Source organism: Cariama cristata, unplaced genomic scaffold, assembly GCF_000690535.1.
Source record: "Cariama cristata isolate BGI_N322 unplaced genomic scaffold, ASM69053v1 scaffold16592, whole genome shotgun sequence".
Taxonomy (NCBI): domain Eukaryota; kingdom Metazoa; phylum Chordata; class Aves; order Cariamiformes; family Cariamidae; genus Cariama; species Cariama cristata.
The window spans coordinates 28,832-44,076 of record NW_009602293.1 but is presented as its reverse complement, the minus strand read 5'-3'; the positions used below and the strand labels follow the sequence as shown (position 1 = coordinate 44,076).

The 15,245-nt window shown below is 36.4% G+C and overlaps 1 protein-coding gene across 1 annotated transcript in view; it reads left to right on the top strand.

Moving 5' to 3' along the window:
* Positions 1-693: 693 nt before the first annotated feature.
* The window catches only part of LOC104157401 (transcription factor SOX-6-like), a gene marked incomplete at its 5' end in the record, with an annotated part of 32,296 nt that continues 17,744 nt past the window's right edge, over positions 694-15,245 (top strand). Inside the window, 2 exons of the mRNA XM_009694716.1 lie at positions 694-798; positions 3,535-3,643. Of these exons, the coding sequence (XP_009693018.1) occupies positions 694-798; positions 3,535-3,643 (214 nt within the window). The remainder of the gene's footprint in view (positions 799-3,534; positions 3,644-15,245) is intronic.

Genomic DNA, 15,245 nt, shown 5'->3' with positions numbered 1-15,245 from the left:
GTCTATCTGTCATCACTGGGGCTGCTCCATCACTGACTGTGATAATATGTGAATGTGATGGATGCCACAGCCTTGTGGCTTATAACATTTAACATTCATCAGCTCTCACTAACGGGGGCTTTATAATTTAAATATCTTTATTTAATATGCAACATCTACCTCATACATCATAATTTCAAAGCACTTAGAGAACCAACAGTCCTGCAAGACAGTTGAGCAGACTTTAATTTTTTCAATAACTTTTACGTTTTCTGCATGTTTGTGACTGACAACGCATAAATAAGTGCCTAATCATATCACAGAATGGAAAATTAAGATTTGGCTGCTAACAAGAATCTTTTTTCTCTTCTTTTTCTCATTTTAAAGAAGTGATTATTTTTACTTTGTGTTCAACATGTAAAGCACAAAGGATCTGAATTGTGCTGGGAAGAGCTTTCAGTTTTCTAGCGCAAATTCCGATTGACTGTGTTGATCTAGTCATGAGAAAGGGTTGACTGTGTCATGTCCTAAACCTTTTTTCTGAAATTTAAATGGGAAAACTTAATGTGACTATAGAGTATAAGCTCCAGAGCCAGTACAAAAAATAAGTTCAAAATAGAGGTCCAAAATGCTTTTTCACAGGAAACAAAACACCTGCACTGTCCATAGCCGTGCACTTTATCACAAACTCACCAAAATTTTTTATTAATGTAGGTAGCAATATATCCAGTAGTTGATGTACAAGTGTGCAAATACAATGCGTGTGTAGGCAATATATTTGTTAATGCAGCTATGTATAGCCATTTACTTTTAATGAAGGTATGTCTTTTTTTGTTCATAGAGGAATATTATGTACAGAATCAATCTCTCAGCCCCTGCTTATACGAGGAAAAAGGTATACTTTTAAAGGATTTTTAGTGCAAGTAACTAGTCTCTTTAGGATGAATTCAAAACGGGAGCAAAGACAAATCCCATAAAAAAGGATTGGAGCCTAGTGGGACAAATTTCCTCTCTAATAATAAATTTCATATGAATCTGTTGTGTTTCATGGAATTACAAAGGCATCTACTAGATAAAAACATTATTAGTATTGAGGAACATTTTTTAATTTTTTTTACAGTTCTCTGAAATTGTCTAAACCCAATGCAAATATTGAAATTTTTTTTACCGTCACTATGAAGATTATTTTCAGTAAAAAAGCAAGCAAATGAATGACTTTAAAAGGCATTTCAAAGACTTAAATATAGATAGCTTTGTTACAGCTTTTTATGAATTAGAAGGAGGGGGTTATGAAATAACTATAAGTACATCTCCTTTGTTTGACAAGAGCAGGTATTTTTATAGTATAAGTGCTTTCATTTTACTGTTCCTGAACATTATCATGCAATTTTCCCTTTTCTCCTTCCATGTCAAAATATTTATATTCTTTCAGAAACTTTCTCTCTCTTTTTTTTTTTTTAACAGAATATTTTCTGATAAAATCAAAGAGAATGAATGACTAGAAAGATATTCCAAATGTGCATATTGATATGTAGCAGGCTCTGTTGATTTTTATATCAGAAAAGTATTTCTCCTTCTTCTGAAACACATTTAAAGGCTGTTCTTCCAAGAATACTGCAGATGCCGTATTAACTTCCTTAAGAAAATCTTTTAGAGCAAATATTTTGGAAGAGACAATATATGTGCCAAAAGCTGTTTTCTTAGTACTGATCTTTGTTTTTATCTCAACTGCAAATCAGCCCTTGGCAATGGAATGCAGAAACCTTGACAAACTTATTTTTTATTCTATCTACCAGTAAAATGGATCCCATCGTGATGATTCAGGTGTATTGTTACATTGCACAACATCTTTCAGTAAAATATTGGGTCTCTAGTATTGCAGTGCCTTTCTGCAGTCACATTTCATACGTAACTCTTTCTTTTCCCATGAATTCCTTTGTATATGTAAGCTCCTTCACCAACCACAGATTTTAAAGAAGAAAATAGGTTAGTAAGTTAACCAAATATAAAATGCAGTTATTTTGTTCAACAACTGGAAGATTCTGAGGAACTTTTATAAATGCAGTTAGTACCTGAAATGCCTCAGCTGCATGTTGTGGCAAATCCAGTGTCAGATTGTTCTTTCTGGTCTTCCTCTGTAAATGAAACAGAAAACAATTTTAAAAATCCATGGCTGAAGGAATCAAAAGAATGAGGAATCAAAAGCATTCCTCAGTTGTTGGCCTGGTGGGGTTTTATTACTGAAAGATAATGATAATAGAAAAATAATCACATTGGAAAGCAGAAGTATTTGGAGGTGGAGCAAATGAGGAGTCAAGGCCATCAAGTATGTTTTATCCTTAAGAACATTTCCAAGTTTCTAACCGTCTTGCAGGAAAGAAACTCTTAATGTTTTCTTCTTATGTCTAGTATGTACGGCACAGAACTAGGTCATTGAACAATAGACTGAACAGCAATCAGCACTCTACTTCTGCATAATGCATTAAGTGTAACATGGAGAAACTGTTCATAGAGTTGAAAGCTGGTATTTCATGTCTGTAAATTCAAGCTGACATGACATTTAATATTGTTTCATAGTAATGAACAACAAGGTTTCATTCATTCACAAGTACAACATAATGCCAAGTTTAGTCTGAAGAGGTAACAACAAGGCAAGAGGGAAAACATGCTATGTTCCTTCAAATGAGAATGCTAAATTAATGATAACCATTGAACACTTTGGTACTGATACACAGTACTACAGAGACTACTATTGTGAGACAATATTACACTGTCATTTATAGTGCCCTTGTCCAGTAATTGATTAAGGAACTAGGTTAACACATAAAATACCTTTCAGTTTCCACTTTCTCGTTCCAGGTTTCCTATGGAGGTCTCCAGCTTACAAAAGCTTTCTGTTTTTCTGGGAGTGTTCCCTTTTTTATTTTATTTTTTTAATCTCCTTAGGTTCGCTTTTCACTGAAGTGCAATTTAAAATCCTAGACAAAATAATATCAGTTCTGTCATCTACTATTCCTTCTTTCAAATACTTGTCTTTGAAAACCACTTGCATAAAATTCAGACTTGTGTTTTCTCAGAGGTATGAATGCAAACTTGAAGCTCATAGTGGGGAAAAAGTGCTTTTTCCATTAAATTAGCAGTATATTTTAATACAAACTCTTCTTTCAACTTCTGAATTTTCATGTCTCCCAAATGTTGATTGTCTTTTCCAGTTTGAGTTAGAAAAGTAGTGGAAAGGCAAAGTGAGCAGCATCGATCAGCACTGTTTGCTGCCAAGAGTGTTTTGTATTTGCATGTACAATCGTTTATGCATTATGGCAGTGCAGATCAAAATAATCTCAAAGTTCTGTATATGTTTCACATTTAAAACTGATTTTCATAAATGCAAACATTCAGAATCTGTAAAAAGTTGTCCCTGAGTTAAAATTCTAATTAAATGCACTCATTATTTGTTCAGATTTAAAAAATAAGGCATGTTCAGTGCATACACATGCACAGGCATATAAGGAGAAGTAACCTATATGGGGCATTAAGACTACTTCTGTTCTTTTCCAGGAGAGAACAAGGTTTGAAAATTTAGGCCCACAGTTAACAGGGAAACCCAATGAAGATGGAAAACTGGGCCCTGGTGTCATCGATCTTACAAGACCAGAAGATGCAGAAGGTGAGTTGCAATTTTGGCTATGGGTTATTGAACACTGCCCCACGGAATGGTATGGCTGAAATGCTGCCAGTGTCATGAGTACTGTCTCACTTACACCCCAGGGTAACACCTGAATGACTGTCGTGTGTTCTTGTGAGATTGTAGTAAGTCCATAGCAAAGGGCAGATACATGAAAAGGACTGTATAGCCTTCTAAGCCCTTCTGCAACAAAACTAATCTTTTCCCCCAGCAGGTGTCAATTAAGTGTTTGCATTTTATACTGTTAATAAAAGTGTAGGAACCATTAAGAAAATTATCTCAGCAAGGCTATATACACATATATACATTTTAACCAGTTTTTAAGGTTTTAACAGCCTTGAAGAAAGTTAGAGCTCTTTAAGAAGTCTACCCATCCATGCATTCACAAACTATTCAAGATATAGCAAGCACAATTTTATTGACAGGCAGCTGTCAAATGATAATGGGAAAATATTTCACATTTTCTATATGAAAATGTCTTTTTCATGATATAAACCTTCAGTGCATTTGCACTTATTTCAGTGAGAGTTCTACATATCAGGCATACAGTGTCAAGCCACAGGTGGAAATCCATGCTTATCAAGATGTGAGTTTAGTCTCTAGCAAGGTTATTGTGCATGCTGTGGAAGTGGATGCCACTGGTATCCTCTCTACCCTATGATACATTAGAAGAGAATATATAGATAGATAGATAGGAACCCTGCCAGTCACAGCAGTAAGATTAATGTACTATTCAGATAGAATATTATGCAACATTTTGCCCCCTCAGTTTACTTCTGTTTGAGAATCATTTTGCTCTTTTTAACCTGACAAGTTCTAGTTATGCCACTGGTCTTGAGAAAAAGTTAAAACATCTCTAAATTTTTCCATTAATATCCAAAGATCTGACAGGTTCAAAATTTGCCTTTTTTCTTAGAGCAAAAGAATAGGAACAATAAGCTTGTGATTGTTGATGAATAGGGTTATTTTCAAATGATTCTTGAGATACTGTGAGAGAATTTTTCTGATAAAAAGGCATTAATATTTTCTGTAGAGAGAAATATTCCTATGAGCACATTTTCTGTTCTGCCTCTCTGTGACCCAGAAATAAATGGTTCAGGTAAGATCCCATGAATTGTCCCTTCATTTTGAAGTCTGATGAAAACAGCACGTGTAAATGTTATCTTTTCTTTACTGTATATGTAGTACATGATATGCTTATGATAAAACATCTTAGAGCCCTGATTCTTCTTGCTTGCCAGCTGACATACATTATCTTGAATTAGTCTCTAGGCAAAACAAAAAGGCTGAATTTAAAAGTATTTTGGGCAAGGACTTGTACACAATGGAGAAGCTGTAAGTTCAGTTCCAAGATGTTCCAGTATTGACTCATCCATACAGAGGAATAGTTAACTCTCAAATTAATTCAGCAAAATATTCCTATCTATTGGCTTAATAGCATGATTAGCTTATCACATGGAACTGACATACACACCAGGAGCACATGCTGACGTGTTTTTTGCTTAAATTTTTTTTAAGTATTTTGACATAGTCAAGATTTCAGGTCTCCATAACAGTAAGATAAGATGATGACTGAAGCTTCTCAGCCATTTATTACAAGTAATATTCAGAAGGAGGCTAGTGCCTTAATGAGACATTTCAGATTTTCCATATATTTTTTTTTCTTTTTTTAATAGTTCCTTATAAAACCAATAATTTCCAGTTTTTCATTTTTAGGGAACTATTATTTATGAACTTCACTTATTCATCCTTTATTGGATGTGATTGGCAGCTGTTGTATTGTTTTTAAACAGAAAAATATTAAACAGAATTTAACTTAAAAAATAACTTTCAGACAGGTGTTTTGCAATGATTTTTTTTTTCTAGAAAAAAGGACTTAGGAGATACATGGACTTTCAAAAGTACTTGTTGACTAATCAGTTATTTATAACCTGCTTTGTATAGGAATTTCCATCCTGCAGCAACTTCTCATATTTCAACGTGTTGAAGGATATTTTTTTCCTCAGTTGGGATGAAAAGTTGCAACAGAATACTAACACAGTTACTGGTTCGTATGACATCAAGTCCCTGACAACTTTCTTGGTTTAGCTCATTTCCTTCAATTCATCCTTTCTCTTTCTAGTGTCCTTAATTTAGTATCTTGATACATCTCGTGGTACTGACAGCCTCCCCTGTTACTGGATAGCGCAGAACGAAGCTTTGACATGTGTAACCCAAGCTACAGTGATGTGTGCCAGTTTAAGGACAGTATATATGTCTTTCTGGAGCTAGTGGGGCAGTTTGAGGCATGGTCTGTTGCCACCTGGGAAATCTGAGTTCATGAATGGATTCAGATTTCCAGACTTTGTTTAGCAGCCAAGAGATGTCTCTGGAAAAGAGGTGCTGGACGAATACCTCTGCTGATCTGAAAAAAAAAGTTGGCAGGAGTTCAAAACTGAGCTGCTTATTTGTCCTTCTAGTTGTAGACAAGGTGAAATTAGATATTAGCTGGATATAGAAAAAAGACATTCAAAATATCACCCAAGTTTTGCCCTTACCTTTGGCAAGCTAGCTAAGGGATGAAACTACTAGCGTGGCATCATTTAGAGTGGAAGTCCATTGAAAACAGTGCTGCTGAAATATCAGTAGTTAAACTGTGGCCTCTGATGTACTGCACCATACTACAGACTCTGTTCATCTTCAAGAATATTAATGCTTCTAATTGTCATGAAATGATTACAGATATTTCTAGGTTTGCCATGTCACAAAGTTTTTATATGTGTTGCTGTTATTTTGTGCTTCCATACGTGTCTGTTTTAGCGCTGGGTTACTAAGAAACTTGAGAACTTATTCTTTAGAATCACAGAATCATTTAAGTTGGAAAAGACCCTTAAGATCATCGAGTCCAACTGTTAACCTAACACTATCAAGTCCACCACTAAACCATGATCCTAAGCACCACATCTACACATCTTTTAAATACCTCCAGGGATGGGGACTCCACCACTTCCCTGGGCAGCCTGTTCCAATGCTTGACAACCCTTTCAGTGAAGAAATTTTTCTGAATATCCAATCTAAACTTCCCCTGGTGCAACCTGAGGCCATTTCCTCTTGTCCTATCGCTTGTTATTTGGGAGAAGAGACCGACCCCAACCTGGCTACAACCTCCTTTCAGGTAGTTGTAAAGAGCGATCAGGTCTCCCCTTTGCCTCATTTTCTCCACGCTAAACAATGCCAGTTCCCTCAGCCACTCCTCATTGGACTTGTGCTCTAGGCCCTTCACCAGCTTCGTTGCTCTTTGGCCTCCTCTAAGAAGAGAGCCTTGTTGCATTTTTAGTGTGTTGCCAAGGTCACAGTCTCAAATGAATGTCAAATGTTCCTAATAGCCACAGTCATATTCTTCGAAGACCTAGTGCATTTCACACCTTTCTTTCTGTTTTGTCATTGTTATGTTACTTCTAATCTTTTTTTCATTTTTTTTTAGATACTATTTGAGTGCAGGTTGCTGTAGAAATCTTTAGATAACATTTATGTGTTTTGTTGTGTGATTTTACACAAATAACAGTCATATAGAAAATAAAGATTTCTGAATTAGCATATTGGTGGTCAGCTTTTGACCCCCTATCTTTCTTCATCAGAAATACATCCAGATCTCTCAGGTCCAAGTGCAGTTGTGACAGAGTATGTCACAACTCACTCTGATCACAGACAGATCACTGTTAGATCTGTCAGATGGCTTTACTCCCATCATCAGAATTATAGAACTTCAGAATTACAAAATTTACTACATTTAGAGAAGATATATTGACTATTTGTAGAGGGCTTTTGGTTTTGGTTTTTTTTTTTTTTTTGGGGGGGGGGGGTGGCGGGGTATAAGGTGGGGAGGAGAGGCATAACAGATTTAATTCCTTGGCCCAGGGCTCCAAATTTAGTCCCACTACTGGCCATAAACTGGTGGAAGTTCAATCTGGGCTGCATCCTGATCCCCCAACTGATCTAGACCAAGGGGACTATGGAAGTGCAGTTCCGCTCCCTGCCTACCTGCACACCTGTGTTTCCATAGGAAACTAAAGTGTGCAGAGACATGGTACATGTCTGTTATATCCCAACAGGCAGCCAAAATAGACCAAATCTGGGAAGTGCTGCTGGTTCCCACAGTTTTGACACAGCCTTTAAGGTTCAAGTAATTTGTTATAAGAAATACCAGCAGACTTCTGCATTTTATGGAATGCCTTTGTAATAGTATCTAGCAATGATTTCTCTGTACTCCTTATATCTTTTCTATAACATATGGCAGTGATCTGAGTTTGACAGGATCAGAGTCATGTTTTCCTTTAGTTTTAGGAGTGCTTGCAGTACTGGCTCATTGATCAGAAGCTTAAACTACATGTATATTTTTTCTGAATCATGAATTATAAGACAAGTTTTGAAAATCTTTAAATTTAGCTCTATGCAATTATAAGACAAATATGAATGGATACTGTAGAATGACTTTTAAGACTTGTTGTCCCTGCCCAGTGTGTGAAACCTTTTTTAAGATTAATGGTAACTAGGTGTACTTTCAGAGATGACCTAGCATATGAAGTCAAAGCTTGTGTTACTCATAATGACCTAACTGTCATCTGAACAGAGGCCAGAAAATCATCAACAAGAGTTTTATACTAAATACGACGTAAACCAACATCTCTGTTACTTCCTTAGCCACCAGCAGGACTGGGCTAACTGTATTAAAAATCATGCTCAGACTGTATTCAAAAACATTGCCACTGACTGTGACACCATTGATGAATAATCCACAGCTATTAGACTTACATCATTACCTGGAAATCCCAGTTGTCATGTTAAAATATATGATACATTTGTAGCTAGCAAAATTCAAAAACATGATTTGAGATCCTCATAAATGTTTGGTGAGTGGTATGCAAAATTATAAACAACAGCCAATTATAGAACTAAACAAGGATTTTTTTTTTCTCCGAACCTCATCATTTTAAAGGAAACATCATTCTTTCTGTAGGTGGCTTCATAATTTCAGCATTTGAGATTGTCAGTACTGAAATACAGCTAACTGGCATGGACACACCAAGACAGCTTTGAATCTAGCTATAACTAAAACCCCTTTTTTAACATGACTGACATACACCAACTGACCAGAGTGTGTGGAAAATAGTTAGGAGCCATAGGTGAGCCCTGTTCAAATTTCAGGTGGGGGAACCTAAAGTATTTAGTTCTTAGTTATCTGAGAATATTGGATGATCTGAATATGTTTTTTTGGTTCAAGTTCTGAAAAAGACATTCCTTTCACAGATGCTCACTTTTGGTGATAGTGCTGCTTCTTTTGAATCGTATAATGTGCTCTATGTTCATGGATCCTTCTGTTTTTGTGTTTGTGGTCAAATGCTTTGGAAATTTGTGGGAAGTATGTTAAGATTTTGTTTTGTAGTAGATAGAAATCTGCAGAATAGACCTAACGTTCCTGTTGACGATTACTGATTTTACCTTAGCTCAGGTTGCAGTGTGGTTTCCTTCAACTGTCATAGTCAGGGATTCAAATTCCATCAAGACCTGATCCTCATCCCTGCCAAAGAACTTGATCTGTTAAAATATGATTTTCTTGATTGGATCCTGGGCTCAGGGCAAAAACATCTGAATGTTATTGTTTTGCCACTGCCTCACTGTGTGATTTTGTAAAAGAGAAATAACTTCTCTGTGTCTTGTTTTCCGAAGTGAAAAATCAGATGCATTGTGAAGCTAAATTCATTTTTTATAAAGCAAATGGAAATAGATGAAAATGCTGTATTAGTACTTAACATTTGTGTTAATGTATTAGAATCAAGGGCTTGTGAGTTAAATATTTGGCCTCACAGTTTGCCATTTGGGACAACATACACAAAGACCTTTTCTTCTGAGACCTGTTTTGATGTTTTCATTTGTTCTATTTCTCATGCAGTAGTTTTCTTGATTCTGTAAACTTTGTGTTTAGTGCTTGCTGTTTCTTCCTTTGATACTAATCTGCCACTATGTATTAAGCATGGACCATAGTTCTGAGGATGGGTCCACGCCTGCTAGTTTAGATAAATACAGTTTTAAATAATATGCTAGGATCTGTCTGTCCACTCTATCTGTATCTATGTATTTATTTATCCTTGTATTAGACTATTACTTTTTATAGTCTCCCAAAGGATAGCCTTTGGTATGAAACCTAAATGTTGAGTCAGTCATTAAGAGGTATCTTGGAGTCTTTGGTATGGAATTGGTACCAGTTCATCTTCTTAAATTCATTGACTTAGTGCCTGTGTCCTCCCTTTCACTGCCTGCTGTCTCTTACTTTAATTTGTAAGTTCCTTGGTTTAAAGATTGTGTTTTTCTCTATACCAAGCCACTGTTTGAGATTATAGAGCTTGAAGCCTTATCTGTTTGATCGTGGTACCTTTGAGCATGCTCCAAGTATGCTGAATGCAAGCCAGTTGGGGACTGCGAGCTGCATAATCATTAGTAATGGTTGGTTCTAGTAGTAAGCCCTAGCTTGATCTTATTAATTCCAGTTCAGATATACACAGTTTTTTGGTCTGAACCTGATTTTGGACCTGAACGCAAGCTTGGAGGAGCACAAGTTCACATCTGCTTTTAAAAGAGCATATTGCTATTCAGCAGTAAGCTTAAGAACACAGTTCTGCAGCAATTCAGATGGCGGATTTGCTGACCAACATACAAAGTCATTGAACTGCTCAATATTTGCAGCAGTTAACAGCAGTCTGTCTTTTTTATGTCCATAAGATTAGCACTTCCCATTCATATTTGAGTTCGGCTAGCCACATAGCAAGGCAAGTTGTAGTACGATGAGAGATTCTACCTGCCCAAAAGGAAGGGAAATCGAATGGCAGAGAAAGAAAGAAAGAGTGAGAGGCATCATCACGGATTTAACTAATTGCCAGAACATGGTGAACAATGAGTGATTGCAATGGCAGCAGCAGCAGTGAATGTGGAATCCTGTGGAGAGGAATGAGCTAACTGGGGAAAGACAGGGAGTCTCTGCAGTGTAGAAGGTAGTTTCTTGGCTGTGTGGGGAGAAACATGAGAAAAAGGAGCTACAAAGGGAGCACAAAGACTCAAAGTCTCAACATTCTCATATATGCCCAATAGTAAGTAATTACTTATACAAAAGGGTGACACAGTTCCTTCTTAACTCCAAAAAAGACTGACTTTGAGCAGCTGAAGAGGTAGGTGAAAGGGAACCATATATTTACAGGCAGATCAATCTTGGCATGCTGCCAACACAATCCAAACCTGTGAGGTAACTCGTTTAACACCCTTCTATGCAGAGGTGTAAACAGCAGGTAGTACATGCATGACAAAGCATCACCTACTTTTGTGACAGTGCTTCATAAATACTGGAGGAAAGAATGCCTCTCCATGCCAGTATTTGTCGCACATAAATATTTGTAATAGTTGCTATGGCAGTTGAGAGCGGAAAGATGAAAATCACAAAACAGTGAAAGCTGTCTGAAAACAAAGAAGTGTTTCCAGAGAGAATGCAGTAAGCTTAACTACTGGAATTTTTATTCCCCCAAATTCTTGTTTTAGGTCTTTGATTTAAAAAAAAAAATAAAATCTATAACTGTATCTTTATTATTTAAAGATAAAATAACTTGGTTAATTATCTTGGTTAATTGGTTAATTGGACCAGATGCTAAAAGGTGGCCTTCATTAATCGTGGTTGTCATTTTTAACACCCATGAGTCTATTTGATTGTGCCTGATACTTGAGGGATATGCTTAAATTTTTCAGAATAACTCATAACAGATAAGGAATCTGCGATAAAGTACTTAGGCACAGTGTTTCTGTTGTGTTGGAAGAGATTCAGTGCCTCAGCCCTGGACTAACTCAACACCTGCAAAGGGGACAGGAATAAGACGTTCTGTCTTTAAGAACATCTCATCATTTTTCTGATGGCAACCACATCATGAATCTCATTGTTGCCAGCATCCCCATAACAGTTTACAGGGGGAACTCCCACTCTGAGTACTGAAAAATCTGAGCTGGGGGTGTTTGGAGTGATCTTCCCATAGCGTTGAAACTTATTCCTCTCAAGACACTAATATTTAACATATAGTATGTTTCTCACTTTCAGAATAATAAATCTGTGTGTCCTCTGCAAGTGTTACTGTTTGATTTTCAACTGTCTCAGGTATTTTTTTCCTATGGCTAAATATGAGGCTTTCTTGTTTGCTGTTTCCATGCTACAGTAATTGATTCTTATAGAACAGTACCTTTATTTTAAAAAATTCTAGTTAGAATTTCTGATGTTGTACAACCAACCACTGTTACAATGCCCTCAGTTTTACATAGGAGTGCCTATTAGCACAGTTATGGTTAACGGCTTGTCACAATTTCCATTATATAGTAAAACATTATTTTCAGGAATTTAGAACAAGGCTGTAAAAAGTAACTGTGGGCTGCAGTTTTACATAGAAAATCTTGGCCCATGAGAAAATCATTGTCACAAATGCTGAAAGCATCAGTTAGTTTGCGTAGCTATTTTTAAGTGGGGTGAGTGAAAAATTAAACATAGTAGTTCAGTGGTTTAAAACATTTTTTCACATTCATGTACAGCCACCATAGGTGTAAACCACCCATGGTCCTGATTCTTAGCTCTGCACATGTCTTTGTATTGCTCCAGTATCGCAAAAGGAGCTTGAAGCTGCCTAAAATGGCATAAAACTTTCAGGCACAATTGAATTTTCAGCTGGCGGAGAAAGCCACCATTATATCATACTGCATAGAGGAGGGAGGAATCTTGCCCTTCTTCCTTACCTCCTTGAGCACAGGAAGTGGAGCAGAAATATGAATACATTAGAGAAAGAACATCACATATTCTGGCTAAGCATGAGCAATTGATACAGATTCAGACAAGCCCTCTTCTTCGTACAACTGTCTGTTTTTCTAAGTCTATACTGAACACCATTTTCTCCTTCAGGAACATCAGTATCTCACCAATAGAAAAGTGTTGAAGAGCATCTGCCTTTCTTCCACATAGATATGCCAAGTATCTAAGCAAGCGTTTAGTGCAGAACTTAGTAGCGAGGGGACAATATTTTCTTAATTTGTACGTTGTTTTGATTTTACAGAATCAGTGGTCCAAAATGTGTATGGGGTAGGCATTACAATATCTTCACAGCTTCTGCAAATATTAAATGATTATGTTTGCAACTTGGCAGGGTAGTTTCATGGGAAGTGCAGTATTTAAAAAACCAGCAAATTTTCATGAGCCCCTATTTCATGGCAAATCCCCCATTTTTTATCCAAACCAGGTAAATGTGGCAATGTATTTGGACATGGCATTAGCTTGTTTGTAAAAATATCTTCCTGGCTTCACTCACAAGTCCCAAATGCACAGGTGCAGCATATCTGAAAAATTAGCCTTAAGAGTTTTTCCTAACATTTATTATTAACTTACAGCTCCTGTTATTATGCTGCTTTTGCTTGCTTCTCTCCCTTCATGATATATTATTTACTAATTATATTATTAATTATTATAATATCAGCACTCCATGTGAAAGGCAAGTAGTAATGCCATATGCATATCCTAGCCGTAGGTCCTTGCCATCTAATTACTGGTATGATATGACAAGTGAGAACAGAAAACACTGGATGGAGGGAATTATTTATATTGATACAAAGAATGATGTTGCATATGCCAGAAGGTGACAAATTCAGTTGCAGATTGAATGTAGGAAATGGGCCACTAAAGCAGTGATTCCAACACATATTAAAACCTTTTGCAAAGTCTTCTGCGTTTCATTAATATCACATAATTTGAGGGAGGTGGTTTTGTAAAACTCTCTCCCATCGTTAGGTGTAGTTCCCTTTTATAAACTGCCTTGTACTTCAGCTTTTAAAAGTCATTGTTTTGCTACATCATAGGAGCAAGCAAAGTTGTTTATTAACAGTGTTCAGCCACACCTTGAACAGTGCATCCATCAAACTTGAAGTCAGGCTACCTTTTTTCTCTGTGATGAACTCCTGTCTGCCATTTCTCCATCTTAAAACAAAACAAAGCATTGACTGAGATATGAATGGATGATGTCCTATGGCCCTTGTTCAGGTAGGATTTTTTTAAAAATTGTTAGGGATGACTGAAGACTGCAAAATTAATCCTTGTGTTTTAAATCAGTATCATGTTTTCTGGATGTTCTAGGTGACACTGTCATGTCAGCAGAAATTTGAAATTATGAGTAACAACCCCACTGGCAATAAAGCTGTTACTGTTATGGAAACATTTTTATGTTAAATAGATTGGTTCATCCTCTTTGTATTGTTTTGACTTTGAATATGACTAACAGTAACAGTAATTGCTTAGCTGCTAGAACAACAGTTTTTCTGAAAAAAAAAAAAAGAACCAAACCAATTTGCAGTATCGATAGATATTGTCAGATATTTCTCTTGGGCTGTGCTGTTTTGTCCATGGTTTTCCTTTCTGTGGGCCTCTACTTTCCTCATTTGAGATTGAAATGAAATGTCAAACAACAATAGTGTTCGTGTGAATGTTGATTGTAATTAGACCTGATGACTGGCAATCCCTTACTTCTGGTGTCGTTATTTAGGCTGAATAACTTTCAACTTAAATACGTTTCACATTTTGTCTATCAATAATATCTATGTCAGAATGGGGTTGTTAGCATTTAATTAATTATCTGTGAAGGCTCTTGAAGTCTGCAAGTGGCACATGATTGAAAAATCTTATGACACTTGCATACCTCCCCAAATTTATAGTAGAGGCCGCTTCTTCATCCCAATTTCTATCTAAACATTTCATGGATCTTCACAGAATACTTTTCATGCTCTTACATTACAGCACAAGTGGGACTATGTAGGCCACTGAGGGCTTAAGTCAGGCCTTAAGCACTAATTAATTCAGTTAATATTCCATGTAATTTAAAAGATTATTGTATTGTTTTAGCTGTATTCCATGCCAAGTTTCCATGAGGGTTAATTTTGCCATAAAATGTGGTCAAGAAATCTAAACTGTTTGTGTAAGCCATCAAGAAAGTAGTTGCATTTAGCAGTTTTAATTCATTGAAATAATGTAAATTTGGGCATGGCTGGCTCTGCAGCACGGATGTGCTAATAGCTTATTTAGAAATATTGTTTCAGTATTTAATATGACCCAACTAACAATTCCGCTTTAAACACTGGTGAGTGAACTGCTACCACTGACAGAGCTGAGAATAGTTGCTCTGATTTCACACTCAGAAGATATTTCACTATTAATTTTAGCTTTAGGCTTTCAAATGTGGAAAGACATGTATGCAGGTTGTGAGGGTGACTGTGAAAACTGGTGCTGTGTTTTAATTGAAATTAAGAATTTTGCTTGCATATGTAAAACAAATGTACTAAAAAGTAAACTCACTGCCAACAAAACTGAAAACGAGGCACTTCAGAAAATTTATGCTGATATATAACTGGCTAGAATTTCCTTCATTTTGCAAAGCCACGAGCCACATGCATCAGCTCACCACAAAGTCATTAGGTCTTTTTAAACTCAGATGAAAAACATTAACAAATACCACAAAAGGCTTTAGTATGGCCCCTTTGTTCATTCACA